The sequence below is a fragment of the Theobroma cacao genome, chromosome 6 (assembly GCF_000208745.1).
Source record: "Theobroma cacao cultivar B97-61/B2 chromosome 6, Criollo_cocoa_genome_V2, whole genome shotgun sequence".
Classification (NCBI taxonomy): Eukaryota; Viridiplantae; Streptophyta; class Magnoliopsida; order Malvales; family Malvaceae; genus Theobroma; species Theobroma cacao.
The window spans coordinates 25785680-25809998 of NC_030855.1; the positions used below are offsets into that span (position 1 = coordinate 25785680).

Genomic DNA, 24319 nt, shown 5'->3' on the forward strand with positions numbered 1-24319 from the left:
TTATCTGTGGTTAGTGAGCTTGAACTTCATGCAAATCAGACAGTAATGAACCAAAAATACAGATTTTCCAAGAAACAGGACACTGCAAGTTGAGTAGTTTTTGCAATAGAAAGCCACAACTAATGGAAACCTACTTGGATGGGGAGTCGTTCAAGCCACACAACTGCATTTGCACCGTGACATACACTTCTTGCAGTCAGAAAGTCTTGGCTTCCCACCATTGCAGTCACACCGGCTGATACACTTTGACCTGGAGGTTCCACCCCACAAGCACCGTGCCATGCAGCGTATAAGCGGCACACATGAAGGACAACCGTATTTCATCTGGTCAAGGATGCAGGCTTTACATCCGCTGCCGTTGGATGGGCATGCCAGAGCTGGAGAAGCCATCGAGCATAACATCAGTAGCATCATCAGGGCCAGAGCTAAGGTAGGCAGCTTCTTCCCCTCCATCATCTCTTCTTACTCTTTAGCTATTTCCCGGTGTACCCTTTTCAACCTTTTGTCAATTTATAGAGCCTAAGCAGCAGGCCAAATAATGCAGAGCAATGTTTTCACACTGTGAGCAGTGTCCGAATTTTAACAGCCATCTGATGCAAATCTTGTGGTTACTGAAGTCTGAAAGCATGTGTGAAAGCCAACTCTCTTTTTCTAGTATGGGTTGCTTGCTGCTCTAGAACTTTTTCTTCATTCAATTAACTCATTGATTGCTCGCTGCCATGTCTTGGTTTGCACAACTTCTCATTATCTTTTCCTTCCTCTGTGTCTTCACGAGGTCCAACTCAATCCTGACCAGCGAGCCCTTCCAGGCTCTGGTAAGTTGGTAATGCAAATAAACCTTGCCTGGTCCTCAGCCTGGATTCAATACCTCACCGCTACAATACTCAACAGGTGTCTACCTTTGAACTCGTTGTGTCAAAGTTTACACAACACTAATAGGTAAGAAATTGTTTATTTTGATTAATTGAGACTCACCTTAAACAGAGTGCGAACATTTAAATATCTAATCATATTCTAATTCACAACTCTCTTTAGGACTGTACATTTGACAGTAAATTGCTCAAAATGTACCCTTGACACCCCCCTCCACACACACAAAAGATTATTAAAATTTTAATAGTTTTAAATTATTTGATAAAATTTATAGTTTTTTAATATAATTAATTAAATTAATTAAAAAACTTATCTTATACGTAAAATTTGAAGTTTTTATACTTTAAAAGAAGATTTGATTAATGCATGTATTAAATTATAAATAAGAAAGTTAATTTAAATTCATTCGTATCAACGTCGATGATTACTATGTTAAAACGTAAAAGACAATAATTAACCAATGTTTTGGTTAAACATATTGTACTTGAATTGCTTAACCAAGGCAAAAACATAGTTAAGGAACCAAAGAAGTCAAAGCATAGTCCAATTCCAGGAACAGTAAAAGATAAAGGTTGAGAGACTATCATCATCTTCTTCTGTCTATATACAAACTATTCGATGAAATGAGTTTGAAGATTTGCCTCTGCGAATGGACGTTTCTTGGTTATTGTTGCTTTAATCGTCCCTTGTGGAACAGGAGAGCTGCCCCAAAGAGAATTATCAGAGACTTACAAATCCTCCTTCCTGTACATCCAGTGCGTATTTTGTCACAAATATGGGCAGCCTGCATGCCAGCCTCATTGGCATCTCTTCTGACATGTTCAGTTCTGGATTCCTGGAAAGCTTTCAGCCTGGCTTTCGCTTCCTCCAAAAGATTTCCAACAAATGATGACCCTTGTGAATTTAACTGCAGCAAAAGCTTCGATCACTAGCGATTCCATCCACCATTTCCATTGCACCCATTGCAGCACTGATTACACCCACCAACACAGCCGGCCCAATGGTTCAATGATATTGAGAGCTCCATCAAAATTGACTTTTGACAAATCTCATAGGTGGCAGCTTCCATTTTGGTTGTTCGCTGCTCCTGGGCCCGATAAGCAAGGTAATTCTTAGAAAAGTTACTGTGATATATATATATATATGAGGGCTTCTCTGCTCATTTGTTCTTAATCCCTGCATTTCTACCATCCCCAATAGCCCAACTCACTGCTAGACCTGGCATCCTGAAACCTCCTAATTTGATCCACTTTGTTAATTAATGAACCACCTGTGTAAGCCAATTTCAAAACGCTGGAGTACCTAATTCGTACTACTGGACCAATCCCCAGTCAGAAATTTCACAATTTGAAATGACATATTCTTAACCAAGTGAGTCTATATTCAAAACAATAAAAGATCGACCCAACCCCGCCGACGTGCATGGGTTACCATATCTGCCTACTACCTTATCTTCACTCCTGTCATCTACTGTACCTGCATCGTCTGCTTCCCTATAACTCCCCTTACTTCTCAGCATAGAAACTAATTAACTCCCATTACTTCAGCCCAATTATCGTTGCCATCTACAAGCCATGTCTTTTTAACAAGATAGAGCTTAGCATAACTTGATGAAACTTTATACTTTCTCTCGTAATTTGGAAACGGAGAACTCAAATTGAAAATTAAGTCCAAACTATCAATCTCTCATATCGGGCATGTAGGCTTAGACTAGCCATCTCATTAGCCTCAAAAAGTAGGGGCTGCACCATGTGTTAAATACAATTAATTCACCTTAATCACTACTGCAAGTAGTGTAAATTTAGTGCAGGCCTGCCGAGGGAGCAAAGAGATCAACAAGGTATATGAATGAGGTGCATGTTGAAAGTTGAGAGGAAGAAATCAATGTGAGAGAAAGAACTCAATGGCGGAGGCAAGCTGGAATTTGATCAATCCGTTCAGTCTGCTGTTGGCTTCATTAGGATACTGTTATTTCTTGCTCACTAGAATCCCATTAGGCATACTGAGGTTCATGTTTCTCCTACCCATCTTCTACCTCTTCTCCATTCTTCCCTGGTATTTCCCATCCGCCTTACTTAGAGGGATTCTATCTTTCTTTATCACATGGATTGCTTCTTCCAAACTCCTCCTCTTTTGCTTCAACCAGGGCCCTCTCGTCCACTGCCAAAACTTTCCCGATTTCATTGCCATCTCCATTCTTCCCATGAAAATCAAAGAACAACCAACTTCTTCAAGATCGGTAAGTATTCTCCTTCTGCTACTCAAATATTATGTCTGCAAAGCGATGCATGCTCCAGGAGCCATATCCATATATGTAACCCTGAGCTTTTGATTGATTCAGGCCATGGGGCGGTACGAGCCCGTCCAACTTTTCAACAAGCCTTACTTAGCAACATCCTTACAAGACTTCTGGGGCAGGAGATGGAACAGGTATGCGTCGAATATTTTGAGGGAAACTGTCCACAAGCCGACCCGAAACATGTTAACGAGTGTTGTTGGGGTTGGGCCGGCCAGGGTGCTGGCTTTGATATGCACCCTCGTCGTGTCTGGAGTCTTGCATGAGATGCTCTTTTACTACATCACGTGTGGGAAGAAACCAACATGGGAAGTCACCTGGTTCTTTGCTCTCCAAGGATTGTCAATGGCGTTTGAGGCTGCGTTGAAGAAGTGGGTTCGGACCAAGGGTTGGACAGTTCACTCTCTAGGTTCAGTCATATTGACGTGTGGGTTCGTCGTGGTCACGTTTTATTGGTTGCTGGTTCTGCCGGTTTGGAGGGATGGACGAAATTCTTGTGATTGTTAACAAATTTAGTTTCTTTCCTTTCTTTAGAATTTTGCATGAGCTCAAGCAGTCAAACTACTTTAATCTGATTATACTCTTTTTATTATAAAAAAGGCAAATAAAAGAGGCAAATAATGCAATAGGCTATGAGATTTGGATCCTTTTAATAAATAAGTAAGTAAATCCCCAATAAACTGCCACTATGTATTTTTTAATTTTAAAGAAAGAGGTGAAGAGATCCTGATTTAGGCTTTTAGAGTTGAAACTGGAAAGTGGTAATGGCTAACGCACTTACATTCTTAAAAAACGCGCCAAGAGCCGCGTACTCTTCAAGCGCCCTTTCGTCGGCTTTGATCCGTAGAAGCTGTGGGAAGAAGAGCCAGGAGCCGGTTACCATGATGAATCCAATGGTCAAGGGAGTAGAAACCGCCGTGGGCAACCGCAACTTGTCCCTTAATGTCTTCTTCAGAGCAATCTCCGCCATCAAACACCCTCCGTGGAGGAGAAAGAACCACGTGATTTCCCATGTGGGCCTCACGCGTCCCAGGTAGTAGAAAATGAGCTCGTGCATGACTGCAGACACGACGAAAGACCCGAAAACGGCGGGGAGCGGAGCCCATTTGCGACCAACGAGACGTGCGCCCATGTTGAGCACAGGCTCATAAACGGTCGGTCGTAGAATGCTGGTCACCATGATGTTCCATCTCCTGCCCCAAAAATCTTGCAAAGAAGTTGACAGATACGGTTCATTGAATTGTTGCTCCAGCTCGAGACCCAACATGGCTCGAGCCAGGGCTGCCACCATGGCCAGGATGATCTCCAGACAAAAGTAAACGTGACCACAATACAGAACCAACATGAACGTGGGGTGGATATACTCGCTGTAGTCATATGCACGAAGCAACAATGCCAACAGGAGAAATTTTATTGCATAGTTTATTGGTGATTTCTGGCCTTTTTTAGGCTTGACCGGTCCTGGGATTTCCTTGTTTTGGCTGTCTAAGGTCTTTTTGAGAGAAGGGTTTTCTTTGTTAAGGCCATTTGGATGTGATTTTGGAGTTGGGTTGTGTAGGATTTTGATGGGCAAACAAGCAACAGCCAGAAAACGAAGCAAAGAGAGCGGTGGGGATAATGGGCCTTTGCCAAAGGCGAAAAGCAAGAGCTTGAAGTTTCCAAGCCAAGCGATGAAGAAAGCGGTGGCACCTCCTAGATGTAAGGAGGAGAGATTGAGAGGGAGGAGAACATACAGGCAGACAACAGGTAGCAGACAAAGAAGCCGAGCAGTTCCTTTGGGGATTATCTTACCTATGGCATAGCAGTAGCTTAGAGAAATGACGACGCAGAGCCAAATCTTCATGAAGTTGTTCATCTCTCCGCTCTCCATTTCTTCTCTTCTTCCCTATCTCTCTCTCACCCTCCGTTGCTGAAGTACTCTGAGAAAGAGTGGCAGAGCTTCTGTAAATCCCAAAATGGCTTTAATATCTCTATGGGCGGTTAAAGCTATGGCAACCCTGTTCTAGTTTGAACCAGGTTTTCCATTTTATGGTGCGGGCATTGATATTTGTCACAAGTCAATGGCTCAAATTCTCTGTTTTGTCAATTGTAGGCGACAACGTTTTCATTTTGTTTCTGTCAGTATGAATGGGCAAATTCTAGAATCTAGAAGAGACATCATGTGCAAGGATCCAGGAGATGAAGCAGGGAATCAGCTACAAGACATGTTAAATGAGATCTGTGAGGAACTTTGGACGGCCTGGGTTCCTTTATTTGCGCATATAGGATCTGTTTTTTCTCCTAAAAAGAACAAAATTATATTAAAAAATTGTTAATTTTTTCTTTTAAAAAACAGAGAAAAATATCATCACTTTGCTGAAATTTGACCCCTTTTGAATGCCAGTGTTGGTAAGCAGTTGCTGGTCTCTGACCATGAAGGGAGCGTGCATGGGTTTTCAACACCTTTTGTTTGTATATTCTCTTGTCAAGTCTGGCAGACTTGGAGAATCATTCTAGCTATGTGCCAAATTTTTTATTTAATTTATTGCACGTCTTAACCTATTTTGTATCATATATTATATAGTTTGTTACAATTTGATTATTTGATTTGTGTTAAGATTGTTTGTAATTTAAAATTTAAATTGAGATATTATTCATTTAATGACTTTACAATAACATTCCCAATAAGTAAACTAGCAAAAGGATTACATCCCAAATGAAACTGAAAACAGGGATTGGCAGTTATCTTGTTTCTCCAAAACAGCAAAATAGTTGTGTTAATTGGTTCCCTGAACCAAGGCAGACAACCAGTTTTGTAACCGCAAACCAGTCACTCAAGAAGCATGTTTCTCACTTGTGTCACTTCAACCAGTTGCAGAAACTTATCTTGATGAACCGAGGAATCATACACCATCAGCATCGGCTTGTCGAATCCTCTATCCTACTGTTGCTGCTCGTATATCTGCATATAAGCTTCGGACAGTGCAACCATCTGAGGAAGGGTTTCAGAAACATGCAGATCTTGCATCTCATACCTGTAAACATGAATTTTCAGATGCATCATCCAACTATTTGTAGCATTACCAGTTACCACTCAGAAAAATGAAAAATTATTTTAGAAAATTACCATAGTTCTTCTGACTTCCGCTGTACAAAGACCCTGTAGAACCCCTCGTCAGGCTTACCATCGTGAACAATATTAGCAATCAGATCATACTTGGTGCGCAACTTTTCATTCTCTTTGGTTGGTGCTGGCAGAGGAATGTAGTCCTTCAACTCCAGGTTTTTCACAGGAAAGTTCACTGCAAAGGAGAAACATAAAGTTAGCATAAAGTGACAAAACCAAACTAGGTCCCGTAAGATATAGTGATTAGATTCCAGAGATTGATCAAACGAATTCTAGATATTTCCAAGAACATAAAACTCACCCAATGTTGGGTTCTTTTCTCTGAAGAAATTATTCCTAGTAAAGCGGCCCATGTGAAGTATCAAGTACTGTGGCAATCTGGTGACACGATATCTCATCCTTGCTGGAGGACGAACTGTAGTTGTTACAGTTTCACCATCAAACTTCTTCAGTATATTGAACAGAGGAACCTGAAACCAATCACAAACAATGTTTATCCAATACAGTTGGTTTTTTATTTTATAAGAGCATTTTCCTTCATTCTATCTGATCAGCAGAGCCAACCACTGAATATTTAAACACTATTATTAATAAAAAAGGCATTTGACTTTGTCTGCTCAATCAACATTGACTTGCATAAGCCTCTCTTGCCATTCATAACCCCCCTATGGTGCATGTGTCATCTAAATTATCAACTAGACTTACAATACTGGATGTCACACCTGATAAAGGAGTTACATATTATTGGTCGCAATGGCCAATGATGCCTGTTAATATGATGGATATGGGTTTAACTGTGTGGTTTTTTCATGTTTAGCAACCATTATAAAGTCACTCAAGGTGCATATCATGCGAGAGAGGGAGTGGGGAGGAGGGTATAAAAGAGCTTGAATAGGGGAATCTTATGGACACATTTGTTCACAATTCGAATCGTGCACCACCCTCATTGAAGCTAGCAAGCAATGTTCTTTTTCACACTTTCCCACAAATGTCCAGAAATGGATGGAGAAAAAAAAAAACCCAAAAACATGTAAAATACCTGAGGTATTATATTTTTCTCCATCACATCTTTGAAAAGAGGTGGTTCTGGCAAATCCAATCCAAGCATCAAAAAGGACATTCTGTAAGTTTCAGCACCAACATTATGCTTCTCAATTGCACCATCTGTAATTTTTGGAGCTCCATTTTGTTCCTCACCACTTTCTTTCTTCTCAGTGATAGCTTTGTTCTGTGTCTCTTTTACAACCTCCAATTCCCCCTATTATACCAAAGTGTAAAATAAGCACAAAAAATAACTTTAACAAGATGCCAAAGCATAAAATAACAACATATTGAGTGCAAGGTTTTAATTAGAACCTGAAAGCACTTATGGATGATGCTGCTACTTTTCTTTGAAGTTCTTAGATTTGCATGTAGTGTATTGAGAAGCCATGACATGAATTCAACAGGCTCAGACTGCACACCTATCCGAAACCGTTTTTTACTGGCTTTCATAACTGCCTGTAGAAACTCATGAGGGCTAACCTGTTGACACAAGAAATTTGGAAAACCATGAATCCAGGGTGTTCCAGAACCATAATCTTGCAATAATATAAGCATGCTCTGACCTGTCCTTTAAAGTTTCGAGCATGCCAAATCTTTCGTGTGAGTTCCCCAAATCGATGAACAAGTGGAGATTTACAGTGCTGGTAATTTTCAGGGATAAGGAAAAAGTTCCTTAAGGGAGTAACTCTCATTAAAGATTGAATTGTGACATTGACAAAATCAGTCTTTTGAATATTATTCAGCCCCACCTGAAGATTTGCACGAATAATGAGATCATATTAAAACAAAAGAAAGAAAAAAAAATGCAAGTTCTTAACAATTCTCTTAAATATGTGCCTTTGACTTTGAGAACGAAGATGAGTACCATTCCCGGAAGGTAATCTGAACCATCAAGTGCTCTAGACCATTGCTTGTTCTTGTCAAGTTGTTCAACTTGTTCTCTGGTAAACCTGCAAATATGGAGCCCAAAAATATACTATAAAGTGCTTGAGAGTGAAGACCTCTTATTATCAACCACTAAAGATTACTATAGATCAGAACTATTTCAACTTGTTAGCTAAAAGCTCTACAGAAAACATGAACTTTGTGCAAGCTAGATAATCCACAGTACATTACAGCACAAAGTGCGTGCAAGCTAGATATCCAGAGAACAATATGAAGCAAATGCACATATGCATGCATGTGCAGGGAAAAAATAAGCTAAAGGGAGGATGAAGAATGAACAGAAAAGGAGAGGAGCAAGTAAAAGCAATCAAGTAAGATGTGAGTAAACCTTGGATTTAGAACATGGCGTATATCATCCAATGATGGGTCATTAATTTCATACCCATCGGGAAGACAATACACCTTCTCTGTTCGAAGATTGATGTAGACATGATGTCCTGCTTCTAGACTATGAGTATAAGCATGGGACTTCTTCCCTCTTCCTTGGTAATACTTCCCACAGACCAGGCATGCATACACATTCAAATTTGACAAAGAGACCGAACAAAACCTCTCAAAATCAAAATCCAGCACCTGTGAAACAAAATTTGATAACCATTTGACAAATTTTAGAAGAAAAATAAATCCAAGTAACCTACAATTTACATTCCCATTCAAGATTCAACACTTAAATTAAAGTTATTTACCTGGCGATTAACAGTATCAAGGTAAGGGCAGTCTCTTCGTACTTCAACCTGGCGATTTTGCTTCCCCAGAAATGATCCTTGCCCATATGGATCATCACTGTCATCTTCATCTTCTTCACTTTTAACTCCCTGACCATTCCCTTCTGACCTTGCTTCACCATCTTGTTCTCCACCGCCTACGCGACCCAATGCCCTCCTTTCATCATCTTCATCATCATTGTAAGGCACAAGTGGCTCTTCAGAAGGTGAAGATGGCCAATCCACAACTTTACGCCGTTTCGAGTCCCCTCTCCAGTCTTCACTATTACCATCATCCCTCTTTGTTTTCATCATTTCCCCCTCCTTCACTCTCTCGGTTTCCAGCTGTTAAAACACAATAGCTTTCATCAATTAAATTAAATCCTCCAAAAATCTTCCATTTGCGTTTATTCCACTAACATATATGGAAAACCAAAAAAAAAAAAAAACTGTTCCTTTTGGACGCTAAGCCGGAAAACTCATATTTTCAGCTCAAATAGCCAATCATCTAGGGTTCTTATCGAGTACCACAAAATAAAATCGAAGCAGCAGAATAACGAAACCTCAAAGTTCAATTCTTCTCTCATTTTTTTCCTAATTCGTGCTTTGTTACTTATCCAATTTCAATCATCCAGCGAAGAAAATGTGTTAAAAGGAAGATACAAGGAGATTCCACAATGATTAACAAGGATTTTCAGCAAAATAACATCAGCAACGAAGAAAAACACTACACATTAACACAAACAAATTACGAAAAAGAGCTCAACTGGCGAACCTGATCAGAAATGTTCTACTCAAGCCAGAAGCTACCTTTAATCATTTACTGAAAAGTGTCGCCGGCCGTCGACGTTTTGAGGACACGAGATTAGTATTTCGGGGTCCCTAAGGCGGTAACTAAGATCTGGCTTTGAGAGAGAAGCTTGATTATCCAATCCAATCCAATCCAATCAAAATGTGAATCTTAAGCCCAGTTTCATATCGGGCTTTAAGCTGTGCTGATCCGTTCGTTAGAAAATTTGGGCTTTGGTACATTTAAAATTTTGGATTAGTGCATATGCATTTATTTATTTTTGAATTTTATATATGATACATTATCAGTGTATAAGATTTATATAGTATTAGTGAACCGAATATTATCGTTTCGTTTATAAATAAATTTAAAAATCAAAAACTCTCCGAATACTTATAATTTTAATAACATTTATGTTGAAAGACTTTTTATTTTTTATTTTTATAATTAATATTTCAGTATCATATGTAGACATTAAATCAAATACAAACTTAATTATGGAAATATATTGGAAGAAATACTTCTGTTTCTTAAATAGGTTTTTTCGAATTAAGTGAGTCGGCTTAAGCAAAATTTTCAAATTCAGTCTCTTTTATGATTTCGGGGTATTTTTTTCGAAACTTAAACCCCGTTTTGCTCCGAATTCAAGGAATATAACACAAAACAAAAAGGCCCCCGATTTTTGGCGCGAAATGAAGCCATTGGAAAAGAACAGAAACAAAGCAATTGGTTGAGAATTAAGATAAAGAGATGGAACAAGATAAAGTTAAAGGGACATGCTTTGGCTTAACTTTAACTTTCACTTTGAAGGGAAAAACAACAAGGGATCCAATCCTGGAACGAACCCTTTACTTGCATCTTGTTTAAAGTTCCAACTTTTTTTTTTCCTTTTTCCATTTGTTCACTACAAACTTGGTTACTGCCATGGCAGGGTATGAAGCTCAACAGGGCCGAAGCTTAAAATTTTTTATTTAATTGATTCCTACTGAATGAATGTCTAACTGCAAAGAAGAAGATTAATTCTTTTCATTGTGTAGATGATCAGTCTCACCCAGGATGGATGGCAAATAAGAAGAAAGGGAAATGAATTTATGGTCACATCTAAAGGAGACTTGGGCACACAATGGAGTCGGAGCAAAGCAAAGAGACTGGAGATTTCGTGGTCTATGATTGCCATTCTTTGCGGATGTCGAAGGTGTAGTTTATCTCCAAGTAGCTCTTGTTGTCATCATCAGCAAACTGCACACCAGAAGGATAAACAGAAACGAAATCAGTAAGGGTTTACAAGTGAAAAATCTCAGGATGGTGCAAAGGTTATCAGTGATTCCATGTCTAGAACTCATCAGATGACCCACAAGTTTGAATCTGTAAAACCCTGGCTCATGAAACATGGATCCTGACAAACTCATTAATGGGATCCTATTATCAGCAAGGCATAGGGAGGGGATCATTAATTTAGCCTTGCTCAAGAACCTGAAAGCCATTACTGAAGATGGTGACAGAATCAATACTGACTGATAGTGAAATTGGATTGCAAATATACATTTTCCTCTCTTTTTTGTTTTGGTTTTCAAGGAAAATGACTGCAGGGCCTGCAGAATTAAAAGAGACACCATCTAACAAAGTAATGATAACAAATTAAGTCTTAAGCTCGTCCTGGTAAAAGCACAGCAAACCAGTGTAAAAGGGCTAAAGAAACACTAGAACAACTGTCGAATTTACCTTACTTCTAGCTGAGTAACTTCCTCTAGCGAACATTCCAGATGGAGTTGTTTCTTCAGGCATTTCATGAGTGTATGGTTCTGCTTGGGGACTGAAGGTTCCAAGCATCTCTTTAGTGCTATCCACTGTTACAAGAAGACATGGTGAAGAACATATCGAATGTAAACAATCCTTTTCAATGTGAACAAGAGAGACAGAGAGAGGAATTACCCTTGACACCAGTTTTCCAAACCGTATTAGTGTACTTGAGACCGGATACAATGTTGTTGCTTACTTGGAATGAAAATTGCAGGCTGTATTTGCTACCTTCTTTTAAGGTAAACCATAAACCTTTGGGCTTTCCATCCTCTGGAATTGGGAGTACCATATCAGGCCTACCAGGTGATTTGATTGCAAGGCTCAGGATCTTAACATCTGGTTCCAGAGTTTCTGTGCCATCATAAACAACAGAAGAAAATGTCAGGATACAAAGAAAGCCCCAGTTCATTGAAACTTTTCTTTTTTCCCTTTATCAGATTTTAAGGGGATTGCAGGTGGGGATGAAACAAGCAAGAACCATGTTTGTCAGAAATACATAATTCATCTTAAGATTAACTGGCAGCAATTTAGAATTCAAAGAACATTCACTGACAATACATCTGAAAGAGCCAACATAATCAGCAGAAAACTGCATAGCAAGATACTGAAATTCAACATTTTTTGCAAACAAATTGAAATCCTTAAGTTTTAAAGAACAGAAATGAAAGACAAGAGAAAGAAAACTCAAACCTCCAACGGACTCGAAATCCACAGTCCCAAGAAGTTGTTCCTTCCACCTCCTCAAGCTCTCATCATCCTGAATCCTCAGAAAACAGAGAAGATTACACACAAACGATATTTCCAAAGAAAAGAAAGAAAAGTAGATAACCAATGAAAGAAAAAAAAAACTGAAATGTTAAGAAAGAGACAAACCAACCTACCTTATCCTTTTCGAGTTGTTCTTTAAGGGTGAACTGAGGGCCCAACTCAATCTTCCTCTCTTCGTCATCATCTTCATCCTCAGTTGGACAAAGAGAACTCTCGCTTGCTTTCCTAGCGATTGCAGGGTGATGTTCTACAACGTCACCTTCGTTTGGAGGCGTCTTTGGTTCTGTTTTTGTCTCAGAAGCTTCACTATCATCTCTCCCTTCCTTGTCAAACCCCATGCTTTTGGAACTTGAATCCTCACCAACCGCCAAAGACATCAACACCCCATCAACAGTTCTACAGGAACGGAAAAAAGAGAGAGCTAATGCAAGAGAAAGAGGTTAAACTCACTCACCGAACAGAAGGAAAATATAATAACTATCAAGAGTTGCCCAAAACGCAAAAGAACAGAAAAGAGAAGCCAAAAAAGCCCACTGGGAAGAATCTCAGAAGAAAACAACAAAAAGATGAGGAAACCCCAATAAAGAAAAATAATAGTAGTATTGCTAAAAGATTATATCGGGTCAAAGAATCCCAGAAAGGTAAACAGAAACCAAATATCAAGAAAACCCACCAAAGGAATAGGATAACCCTTCAAACAAGAAAAGATACCAAGAAAAGAGAGAGAGAGGATAGCAAGAAAGAGAGAGATGGGTTTGTTGAGGAAAGTTCAAACAAACACTTGAGGAAACGGTCATGTGGTAATCCGAGATTATGTATCATGAAACAAAAAAAAAAAAAAAGAGAGAGGTGGCGAGATCGTGAAGGTCACTCCTGCACTAGCTTCCACGAAGACCACGATTCGAGGAGGGGCTTTTCATTTTAGTTTTCTTATTTAACAGACACACTTGCACACAAGAGACAGATAGAGACGAGAGAGAGAGAGAGAGAGAGGAGAGAAAGAGAGGGCGACAGCCTAGCTAGCCTAGGATTGGGTGGATGATGGCTGCCTTTTGACCTCTTCTCCTGGGTACAATGATTGGAAAAAAAGGAAAAAGAAATTTGAGTGTTTATATATATAGCTAGCCTATGAATCCTTTGTTGTTTTACCTCGGTCGTGAGCACCCAGTTTCAGACTTTTTGTTCTTGCAACTCTGAATCAACTTTCGCAGTCTTTCACTGGTCGTTCTGAATTTCATGTACTTTCAACCCTTGAGATAAGTTTGTCAAAAGTCTTTCTATGACTTAAAAGTTTTAGAATTCCAATTCATGTCTGACATATATTACTATAAAGACAAGAGTTTTGCACTAAGGCTAATTCACACACTAAAAAGAGACAATTCCCACAGCTTAAAGTCTCGATCTCAAGTTGTTAATGGTGAGGAATGTTGGCATAACCATGGAAATTTATGATTCGGAAAGTAATCAACTGTGATTGCATTTAATAATTGATGGACTGATGGGATGAATTCATTTTGGGGAAATTTAAGCCTGTGAAAAGGACCCATAAGAATGATTAAGCCTGATTCATGGCGGAAATGCTCCTCCATGATGTAATAATTTAATTTATTCTAACTCATAATGCATCAAGCAAAATCAATTATGCATTCTTCCAGAAAGACCCAATTCATAATGCATAACAAATAGAATATACTTTATGCTGTTTCTTCCATTCTTCCCATTTCTCACCCTTTCCTTTCCTTTTCTGTTTGTGCAATGTATTCTCCTTTTAAATGACCTCATTCATTCAACACCTGCACTGGCAAGGAGAAATTCAAGTTTCAACCCATGAATTCAATGATACAATCTTCAAATCTGCAGGCTTCAACAAATACCTATTTAAATTTCATTGGATTCTTCGGCTGAGATGGAGGTGGTTGTGCAATCATAAGAGATATTTTTGAAGAACACAACTAACTTGCTTAAATGTGGTACTGGCATATTTATCCAATGCAACAAGAGATTTTTGAGCTGAACAACTGACTGTCTGACTATATGTTTCCCTCAGCTGAAATTCTAGCTGGTGGAGACATTAATAACGGTGGTCTACCAGTAGTCCATGTCAAAGTTAAGCATGGTAACCAGGACATAACAGCAATAGCCTCAATACTCATTCAGTTCTACCTAGGTCTAACAAAAAAACATGGGAAATTAAAGCTTGAATGATAGCAAAATAACATCTTACCCCTCCATCCCGTATTAAGCTCTAAAAGCAGCCAAGGGCCCAAGGCTAGAACTTTCATAATAGTGCTGGAATCTAAAACAACTCAGATTCAGAGTTTTGATTTAAGCACATTTACAGATGCTCAGATGCAAAGGAGAAAGGAATTAACAGTCAGCAATTCAGTAAGTTAGTCAAATAGTAACCCTGCAGAAACCATGAACGAATTTAATTTTCATACCATGAATCTTGTGAAGACAACCCTCAAGTGTCTATGGCAGGGGGGAAAATTAAGGGGAGAATTCCGAACTCATTTCAATATTTACAAACAGACAACATATTTCTGTTTCATTAGCTGCTCAAAATGCTGATGAAAGTTAAACTCATTTCCAAAATTCTGTGACTGAAGAGTATAAATATAAGAAATACAGTGAATTCGGTAAGAGAAGAGACGCATAGATTCTTAATAACCTTTCAACTTCCATCTCATTCATTAACTTTCACGAAATGAAAAGGTGTTTCTGGATACTGCAATTCAAATGCAATAATCATTGCCACACAAGCCACATGCAGATCGACGAATTGATGTCCAAACCTGTAAGAAAATTTCAATTGCTTCCCCATTTTTTCAAAACATTCTCTTTAGCAGAAACATAACCATGTGTTTCCTTGTTTGACATATTACAAGAATCAGGAGGACCATCTGCATTTCTCTTTCCCAGGATTCTTGATGTTACATAAGTTAAACCATTTCTTGTTCCTCGCAAAGCATAAAGCAGCGGATTGAAGACGACAGCCAGCATCAGTTCGCCCTTTGCAATTATAAGATACTGCAAATGCAACAAAGAACAATGTTACATGCCCGCCCAAAACTGAATGGAGTGGCAGGGACAGGGACAAGGTCTATCTATATATCATAATATGTAAAACCATTTCAAAATGGCAAAAATAAACATCATACCATGACAATAATACCCAAAACGGCTAGACTTGTTTGTTGAGCTTCTTGCCAAAAATGGTCATCATTGGACCAACCAAACCTTCCACCCCATCCAAACCAACCTCCACCGCCAGCATCATCCCCACCACCTGCTTCCTCTCTTCTTTTAATTTCTTTGTTCCACTTCTCAAATTCACTCTTCTTTCCCCCAAGTGCACTTTCTAATGCTTTCCTAGCTTGTTCCTGCAGCCATACGCAAGGCAAAGATAAGCCTAATCAGGAAAATGCACATTAAACATGAAAAACAACCATACTTCTATCCAGCAATTACATACACAACCAAACAACAAATAGACTAAATGTACAAATTCATTGACTGCTACTAGTTGATAATTGTCACAATCAGGCATTGTGATTATTCATTCTCCTAGTCAAACTATCAGCTACAAAATGATAGACAACCAAGTTCCAACCTGCCTAACCAAAATCGTCGTTCATTTCTTTGCTGATGCAGCCAAAGCATGAACTAATTCAAAATAAAAACAGGAGAAAGGTTGGTAAATGTGCAGAATTCCGGTGGTTTACCTCTCTGCGATTATCCGAGAAAAGGCAAGAAAATCTGCCGTTGCATTTGAGATTCTGCAGGAGGGAGCTCCAGTTTCGGGCAACGTTTTGACTGCGCGCCGCGTTGAGAGAGCGGAAGCCAGGTGATTCGGGTCGGGTCGAATACGATGAGCCGAGAGGGTTTAGGTTTAGAACTTGCGCCATTGTTTTTGCATCTCCCGCCGATTACGAAACGCCCCCGCCCTTCTATATCCGTCTCTTTTCTATGCCAAAAGCCCAAGCCCAAGCCCAACTGTACTGATCTTGAATCTGTGCAATTGCTAACACCTATCTCGAATTTTCTTCCTTCGGGGTTTCCCTATTTGAAAATTGGACGGATGGCCGACACTTCCTCCACTTAAAAATAAATAAATAATTAGTAATATTTGATTTGTGAAATTTTTTTATAGGAAAATTAGATAGAAAACATTTATACTATTACTAGCCAAAAATCTATTTTTAATTATATAAATAAAAGGATCTTATATTTATTTTTTTTATTTTTTATTAGTATAAAAGAGTAAAAGGCAATGGAGAATGGAGGAAAGCATTTGGTGGCACACCATGGATTTCAATTTTTTTATTAGTATATAATTATATATATGTGATAATTAATTTATTTTATTTATAAATGTTTTCCACCAAACCTCGACTCTTGATGCAATGATTTCATCTTCCACTTAAAATATTTATTTTTTTAATGAAAGGATTACGTGGTCGAATCAGTTGGGGTGTAAGAGGATTATAGGATAAGATAATTCCACAATGTATTCCACATATATTTAGATATTTTGTCATAACAAATATAATACTCTTTCCGCCTGAGTCTCTTTTGTTTATTTTTTTTCCCAAAATAAATGTTTGTTTCCGTATTTAATATTTTTTATATTAGAAATTTATTTTTATAATTTGTTAATTCTTTCGTATTAAAAAGTATTAAGTGTCTATATAATAAAAAAATTTTAATATAAAACACCTCAAAAAAAATTGTCTTGATTTCGTAAAAATTAAAGAGACAAGCAATCAATACTCTTTTCCTTCTTAAATTCTTTTCTCTTTTAATTTACATGAAAATTGTTAAATTCATAATAAAAATATTAAATATCTAAAAATATTTTGTTTTTAAAACGTCTCAAAATGAAATGTTTCACCAAATAAATGAGGGGGAAAAGTATGAGATTACTTAATAATGGTGACAATGCGGGCATTGTTACCGGTGTCATTCCTCGTCACTCCCCACCTTTTGATTGCAACTAATATATACATATCCCTATCCTCTGTTTGCTTTAATCGTTCTCAGCAAAGTAGGCCTGTTCCCGCATTGAAAATTTACGCCCTCAATTGGAATAAGTATATTCCCATCCTGGGATAATTCTTGGTCGGCAGGGGAACCGGTTCCAGAATAGGAATCAGTACCGTGTTTGGCTTCTTTCTTCTCTCTTCCCTCCCCACCTACCTGCACTTGCACCCCCATGCTTTTTCTTCTTTTTGGTTGAATCATTCTTCTCTTGTTTGCATGTTGTAGCCTTTTTCATGCCATTGCGTTCGGGAGAAACATCTTTCTATGAATAGAAATTTATGTCACTTAATTATCATATTAAAAAGAAAAAGAATTTTGATTTTTGTAGATTTGATTTCATGAAATTTATTACGAACAATTGACATGACTTCACCACGGCTATAAATTTTTAATTCATAATAAATGCATAAAAAATTGATTTAAATAATTTAATTTGATGATAGTAACTTTTATTTATTTTTAATAATTTAATAAAATTAAATTTAATTCATTAACTCAAAGAAGAAAATCTCAAAAAGGTCACCAACCCTTCTTGAAATCCATCAATGTGGGTTACCTATCTTGTTTATGCAAGAAATTAACTCCGCACCTAATATTAAGACAAATACAAATGTAAATCTTTTTATTTTTTGACTATTAAAAATCGAGTTATTTAATGATTGAGTCATACTAGAATCTACAATTAATGAATTAGATATGTACTATTAACAATGATTATGAACGTATTAAAAGTAATAAATAAATAATATTAAGGAAGAGATTAATAATTTATTTATAAGCCTCAATTTTGATTTTATTATTGTTTTTGTGTAGAATTACTTTTCGCCGAGAAAAAATGTGATTTGTACTTAACGCAGGATAAAGGATAAACCGAAGAATTCTCAGCCCTTAGATCAACCGATTTTTGTCTTCCCAGCTCCCCAACTACATTCCACAGTTGTTGACCCACCCCCACTACACTAACCCTTATCCGACGGTACAGGTCAAAAGACAGGAAATCGGAGGAACTCCTCATCTACTTTATTGACCAATATGCCCCGTAACTTCTTTTCTGATGTAACCCACCTGGGAAAGAAAAGGTAGGCACTGGACTTCAGGGTAATATGGTAATTTGGCCGGAAAATCCCAGTTCTGTTCTGTCCCGAAGGACAAGACAGTTCCATCTGAGTTCAACTTTATTTTTTTTAAAGGATTTTTCATCTTTATCCATTTGTCCAAATCTTTTTTCCTTTAATTTAAAAAATGGATACACCTGTTACGTCAGCGGAAGTTACAGGTTTGCCCTTGATTCACCTTGGCATTATTCGTTTGAACCGAGAATAAACAAAGGTCAGCCTTGTCATTCCATGGTATTCAAAGCGAGGGAAAGAGGAAAAGGATGGGAGCAATTTGCGGAAGTACATTTATACCCCAACCAGAATCCTCTCTAGAGGATACGATCAGGGCACAAGCGTCTTTTCAAAATGAATTTAAACATAGGGACCTTTTCGTCAGTTAATGAATATAAAGAGAGAGCCGTAGAGAGAGAAAGAGAGAGAAGGGAGGGAGAGAGAGAGAGACAGAGCAGAGAGGGGGAGAGAGAGAGAGAGAGAGAGGAACGTTTCCTTGTGTGTCCGTTTTTTTAGTTAGTATTATATGAAGGAGGAAGCATGGTGTCTGACCAAGAAATAGCAAGAGGGTTGGAGGCTCTGCTCCGGCAGTCCGACCCGAACGCCACCACCACGTTAAACGGTGTCGTTCAGCAGCTGGAAGCGAAGCTAGGGCTCGACCTCTCCCATAAAGCTGGCTTCATCAGGGACCAGATCAACCTCCTCCACCCTCGCCAACCCCAGGCTCAACCCCCTCCAAAGGACCATTTTACCCTCCAACATCATCCACAATTCCATTCGCATCAACACCAACAATTTCCTCTCCATTTTGCCCTCCAACATCACTCACAATTCCCTTCCCACGACCTCAACTTCCGCCAGCACGCTCCGCAGCCTCAGCCGCAGCGGCAGGCTCCGCTTACGGCTCTACCACCGCCGCAGGTTCAGCCCCAATTGCAGCAGCAACAGCAACAGCTGCAGCTGCAGCCGCAGCCGGCTGTCACGAAAGCCGAAGTCTTTCCCCAAAATGCAGCCGCCATTGCCACCTCAGAAGTGCCTAAAGAAAGGTTTGCCATCTTTTTTTCTTCTTCCTATTTTTGCAGGAATTTCTTGGTTTAGACCTTTTTCCTTTTTGGATTTGGGGGGGTGGGGGGGTGATATGCAAGAAATGAGGTTCATTTTTAGGGTTTTGTAAATATGATTTTGAGGGTTAGACCATTTATCCTTTTGTTGCAAAGGGTTAGGCCTTCTTTTACACGTTTTGTGCAACTGAAGTTGGGGTTTTCCTGCCTAAGTGTTTGGAGATGTGAAGTTAGGGTTTTTAGTGTAATTTTTTTTCCTCTTACGAACTTAGGGCTGCTTTTCTTCGTTTTGACAAAATTTACGATTTCTGGTTTGGTTGAAGCTGTAAATGGCATGGGTTAGTAGCTAATCCACTAATAAATTTGTTCTCAAATTAAAAAAATAATCCTATCATTAATATTTTATTTTGAAAATTCTTTCTTCTGAGAAGGTTCATAATTATGTTGCTGCTTTTGAACTTGGTCTTTTTTTGGCTACGGAAAAATTTTTGGTAAGGGCAGTTTATAATGATAATAAGTTGTTCAACTCTGACATCCTTTGAGAAAAGTTTTAATTTTTGCTCTTCATTGTGTGTAAAACTATGAAAGTCATGGATATGTTTCAAGTTTTTACCAATTCTATTACTAGTTCACAGTGCTGAGTGAGTGCATGTTAGGAAACGAAGCTTCAAAACAATTTAATTGCCGGCTTTTTTCCTCTTAATTTTTTAGCAGAGTCATCATTTTGAATTTAAATTCTTATGGATTTTAGCTTAGCTGAGCTAATTTGAATATCAGGTCACTTGTTGGCTATGTTCTTTGGCGCTGATAAGTTAGTGGGTTAGTGTATTAGCGTGCAGTACCTATGCAGACATATCTTGCTTTTATTAGCTTTATAGTCAGCTTTACTAATATTCTATGCAACAAGATGAGAATTTGACTATCGGTCTCAAATGTTTTATCATGTTGTAGAATGGGGATTATAAGCTTCATTCGATGACTGAAGTATTTGTCTGTTTATAATGTTATTGCAGTGCTCCAGTTGGAGCCAAAAGAAGAGGTGGGCCAGGGGGACTGAACAAAGTTTGTAGTGTTTCACCAGCACTTCAAGCCATAGTTGGTGAGCCAGCTTTACCAAGGACTGAGGTTGGTTTCCCCAGATTAACCAAGATTGCAGTAATTTTTTTTAGTCAGCAGCGTTCTAAAGTAAGTTTTCATTTCTGGGTATTGCTATTCTAAAATATATGCTCTGTTTGATTTAGATTGTCAAGCAGCTGTGGGCATATATAAGGAAGAATAGCCTCCAAGATCCAAGCAACAAGAGAAAGATAATTTGTGATGAGGCCTTGCGCTTGGTGTTTGAGACAGACTGCACTGACATGTTCAAGATGAACAAACTGCTAGCAAAACATATTACCCCACTTGAGCCTTCAAGTATTTTTTAATGCAATATGTGCTATATATGTTTGTTCTGTGATGACTTGGATTTGATGCTTTCTTCGTTTCAATTGGTTAATAATCTTGCTAATCGTTGCAGAGGAGTCAAGTCAAGCTAAACGAGTGAAAGTAGATGTTGAGTCCACAACTGAAAGTGTTGAACCAGGTCCCAATCCTGTAATAATATCTGAAGCACTTGCCAAGTTTTTGGGTGCTGGAGGAAGGGAGATGCTAGCAACGGAGGCCCAAAGAAGGGTTTGGGAGTACATAGAGGTTAATCGTTTGGAGGTGGGTGGGTGGTCCACAAGTTTGTGCAACTGTTTCCATTAAACTTTAGGTTTACTCTAGCAGCTTAAATAGTTAGTCTTTGCTCTCAGGTTTTTGTACTATTATTGTGATTGACATGTTTTCTTCTTATGTTTCGACCACCCTCTTTCCCACAGATAGAGGTTGTTTAGCTCAGATTTTGGGAGTTTCTACTGCTTTTCAGAATTATTTGTGGTTTTATTATATTATCTTGTTTTATTTTATTGTGGCTATACTGGTAGACCATCAATAATTCAAATGTAGTGGAAGAAATACATGGTATTAATCTTCTAGGAGCTTTCTATTGTTTCAGGATCCATTAAATTCAACGGTGGTACTGTGTGATGCTAAGCTTCGTGAGCTACTTGGATGTGAAAGCATATCTGTGAGGGGGATAGATGACACACTACTACGTCATCATTTATTTAAGCACTCCTGAGATCTTGTAGTGTTGACTGGTCAGTATAAATGCTTCAATGAGTTTCTTTTTATATCTGAACATGTTTGCATGAATGCATCTAAATTGACCCCAAGATCTTAGGATTCTTTCTTCTCCACCTTACTACTTGTCCTTATCATTTGCTTGTCTTTTGTTATGACATCTGGTTTCACTTTCCTGGTGTTTTTCTTTCCTCACCAGAATAGCAATAGAACACTTTATTCATGTTGCCTTATTATTTTAGTTATCTTGATTAGATGAACACAGTTATCAGGTAGGCAAAGTTTGTTGGTTACCATTTGAGTGAGTAAGAGTCAGTCATGAGGTTTTTAGTTAATTTGACATTTCTCATTTGTGAGTTTCTGTAGACTTGTCTGATACTCTGATGTTCTGATTTAAATATGGGATTTGTGAGTTTGTTTGTTTCTGGAACTCCTTTTATTAAATTGTTTTTGTGCAAGCCTTTATGCCATCTCTCTCTCGTTTCTATTGATCTCTCCTTATATGTTAATTTGGACTTTCACATCAGTCAATAGGTTCTTATGTAAGGTCTTCTCTATGTTTTTAATAAGAATGGCTCTATCTTGTTTCTTGCAGGGGCATGGGACCTTGGTCATCTGCTTATCTCTGATGGTAGAACAGATAGTGAAGACCTTTCTCTTTTCTACTTGTTCTTTTATGTTTTTTGTGCATTGACTTCTTTAGATGAGAAGCTCTACACTAGTTGCTTGTTTATGGTCAGAATGAAAATGTAGAATGGGCCCAATGGCAAGGATATTTTGTAGTTATGCCATTTGCCCGGATCTAGGTGTACTTGTTTATTTTGTTGTAGACCTGTCTTTCCAATGCTAACCTCAAACTGAACTGAAGGAAGTTGTAATGGAAATATAAGTTGTTTTAACTTCTCAAGTTTATGCATCTTAGTTACATGGTTTGGAATGTTGGCTCTAACTTTTACAGGTAGAAGAGATTTTATAATGCAATTCAATTACAAAATTCTTGCCCATAAAAGCACGTCAGAGAACAATTGAATGATAGCCAAAGAAGAATAAGAAGCATCCTCGGGACCCTTGTATTGGGGATCTAATACAGCTTTGAGAAAAGCAGAATAGCAGATATAAACAATAGACCTAGTAACGCACAGAGGGCTTTCTTTTTCCAGGCTTTGGATGATACGCCAAAGCTTATCTTGTCCACCATGGTCGTCAGATATACCATTGTTTTCTGCAGAAAAATGATTGGTCGATTCTAAGTTTAAAAAATGTCTACTCAGCTAACATTTAACATCCTGAAAATATTGAAGAAAACTTGAAAGATCACTTACTACCCTGAAAGGCTCCATATGAAGGAGTGGTTCCATGAACATTTCCACATTCCTGAAATATTTGGCCAGCTGTTAGCATTGCAAAAGGACAAAAGGAAAATGTGAAAGGTGAACGCTTAGCACTCGTCGAGTGCGTATTTGGCCTTAGCTTGTGGTGATGCATTACCTTATCACCACTCTTCCATGGTAGATTTGGCAAGTGTAGAAGCTGAAACCCTTTCCCAAAGGCATATGAGCTTTATTCCACTCTGCAGATAAGGCAGATGAGAATTTTTTGACTCAAAAACTCTGCTAGGAATCTTAAGTTAAGACCATATTATATTGGAATGTTGTAAGGCAGGGCAAACCTAATCTCCAATGGATACCAACAACCATCCCATCATGCAATGTTGGTTGCACCACAAACTCGATGTGATCTCCCAAAAACTTGATCAAAGATGCAAAAAATTCAAGCACTTGCTGCCAACAGGAAAGACTACCTATGTTAAGATTTCGATGGTATGTTTAACATGTATAAAAGCTTCCAGGAAATCAAGTCTTGAACTACCTACGATTGCTTTAAAGAAAGTTTAAGCTGCATGCATGTACGTACCTTTTTTCCTTGCAAAGGTTGGAAAGATGAGAAGAAATTGCAGATGCATCGGCATTCATCGTCAATGATATCAGATAACTCGCGTACGTTTTGGTTCTTGATCGCCGAGTAAAGCTTGAGAACTGTCTCCAGGGCTCCCGAATCTTCCTCTCCTCCTGGATCTGAACTCTTTGTCTTGGCATCTAGTGGCACTACAGACAGGCCTCTCCGTCGTGTAGGATAACTCGCCGGAATTAGGGATTGCTTTACATGTCGGGACTGAAACTTGCCAGAAACAAAAGTTATTCCACGAAGATTCTGATGACGGGAAGGTTGATGGTGAGTTCTTTCTTGGGAAATGAGTAGAACTGGGTTTGAGGTTGCTGCCTGGTGGTTGTATACAGGAGCAGGAAAAGAGACTGAACCCATCTTGGAGGTTTGATCGATGACTACAAGATCGAAGCTCAAGCAGGAAAAGAAGGTTTTATTATATAAAAGGGCTGACAAAAGGAGAGCAAGCTCTGCCTAAGAAAAGAATGAAACGACTGCATTTGCAAGTTAAGGATCTTCTTTGCAAGTTGCTGAACTCATGCAACAGGCTGAAAAACTTCAACTACACATGTATTCCTGTAAATTTCTTTAAAGAGGAAGGTTTGGGTAAAGAGATCAAATGTTGCGGGGCGAATTGTGTATTTTCCAAAAGTTTGGACAAAATTGTAAATAT

At 38.5% G+C, this 24319-nt stretch overlaps 8 protein-coding genes across 12 annotated transcripts; 2 read left to right on the plus strand and 6 right to left on the minus strand.

Moving 5' to 3' along the window:
* LOC108662610 lies at positions 26-509 on the minus strand. The gene has a single exon (XM_018123652.1). The coding sequence runs from the start codon at positions 454-456 to the stop codon at positions 151-153; it is 306 nt and encodes a 101-aa protein (XP_017979141.1). The 5' UTR covers positions 457-509; the 3' UTR covers positions 26-150.
* Positions 1363-3746, plus strand: LOC18597272 (acyl-CoA--sterol O-acyltransferase 1). Its single transcript, XM_018123651.1, has 2 exons — positions 1363-3112; positions 3215-3746. The coding sequence occupies exons 1-2, from the start codon at positions 2777-2779 to the stop codon at positions 3674-3676; spliced, it is 798 nt and encodes a 265-aa protein (XP_017979140.1). The 5' UTR covers positions 1363-2776; the 3' UTR covers positions 3677-3746.
* Positions 3835-5677, minus strand: LOC18597273 (acyl-CoA--sterol O-acyltransferase 1). Its single transcript, XM_007026196.2, has one exon. The coding sequence runs from the start codon at positions 5037-5039 to the stop codon at positions 3909-3911; it is 1131 nt and encodes a 376-aa protein (XP_007026258.1). The 5' UTR covers positions 5040-5677; the 3' UTR covers positions 3835-3908.
* Positions 5778-9874, minus strand: LOC18597274 (U4/U6.U5 tri-snRNP-associated protein 2). 2 transcript variants are annotated; one of them, XM_018122953.1, is made up of 10 exons: positions 9779-9874; positions 8951-9313; positions 8593-8837; positions 8185-8269; positions 7883-8068; positions 7632-7799; positions 7315-7533; positions 6577-6745; positions 6276-6450; positions 5778-6183 (listed from the first exon to the last, which is right to left on the minus strand). In XM_018122953.1, exons 2-10 carry the CDS (start codon positions 9281-9283, stop codon positions 6090-6092), a joined length of 1674 nt encoding a protein of 557 aa, XP_017978442.1. In that variant the 5' UTR covers positions 9284-9313; positions 9779-9874; the 3' UTR covers positions 5778-6089. The 2 variants fall into 2 exon arrangements, with proteins under 2 accessions (XP_017978442.1, XP_007026259.1); XM_007026197.2 differs by having other exon boundaries at positions 9744-9871.
* On the minus strand, positions 10692-13581 carry LOC18597275 (rho GDP-dissociation inhibitor 1). 2 transcript variants are annotated; one of them, XM_018122955.1, is made up of 6 exons: positions 13476-13581; positions 12440-12722; positions 12249-12315; positions 11691-11909; positions 11481-11605; positions 10692-10997 (listed from the first exon to the last, which is right to left on the minus strand). In XM_018122955.1, the coding sequence occupies exons 1-6, from the start codon at positions 13562-13564 to the stop codon at positions 10923-10925; spliced, it is 858 nt and encodes a 285-aa protein (XP_017978444.1). In that variant the 5' UTR covers positions 13565-13581; the 3' UTR covers positions 10692-10922. The 2 variants fall into 2 exon arrangements, with proteins under 2 accessions (XP_017978444.1, XP_017978445.1); XM_018122956.1 differs by lacking the exon at positions 13476-13581 and adding an exon at positions 13000-13299.
* LOC18597276 lies at positions 14854-16276 on the minus strand. Its single transcript, XM_007026201.2, has 3 exons — positions 16052-16276; positions 15488-15709; positions 14854-15356 (listed from the first exon to the last, which is right to left on the minus strand). The coding sequence occupies exons 1-3, from the start codon at positions 16232-16234 to the stop codon at positions 15135-15137; spliced, it is 627 nt and encodes a 208-aa protein (XP_007026263.2). The 5' UTR covers positions 16235-16276; the 3' UTR covers positions 14854-15134.
* Positions 18876-22609, plus strand: LOC18597277. Its single transcript, XM_007026203.2, has 6 exons — positions 18876-19524; positions 20553-20664; positions 20781-20952; positions 21056-21243; positions 21575-21719; positions 22298-22609. The coding sequence occupies exons 1-5, from the start codon at positions 19019-19021 to the stop codon at positions 21698-21700; spliced, it is 1104 nt and encodes a 367-aa protein (XP_007026265.2). The 5' UTR covers positions 18876-19018; the 3' UTR covers positions 21701-21719; positions 22298-22609.
* On the minus strand, positions 22368-24289 carry LOC18597278. Of its 3 annotated transcripts, XM_018122960.1 has the most exons (6): positions 23983-24289; positions 23617-23874; positions 23372-23483; positions 23191-23272; positions 23025-23076; positions 22368-22924 (listed from the first exon to the last, which is right to left on the minus strand). In XM_018122960.1, exons 1-6 carry the CDS (start codon positions 24022-24024, stop codon positions 22784-22786), a joined length of 687 nt encoding a protein of 228 aa, XP_017978449.1. In that variant the 5' UTR covers positions 24025-24289; the 3' UTR covers positions 22368-22783. The 3 variants fall into 3 exon arrangements, with proteins under 3 accessions (XP_017978449.1, XP_017978446.1, XP_007026267.2); XM_018122957.1 differs by having other exon boundaries at positions 23028-23076; positions 23617-24289; XM_007026205.2 differs by having other exon boundaries at positions 23617-24289.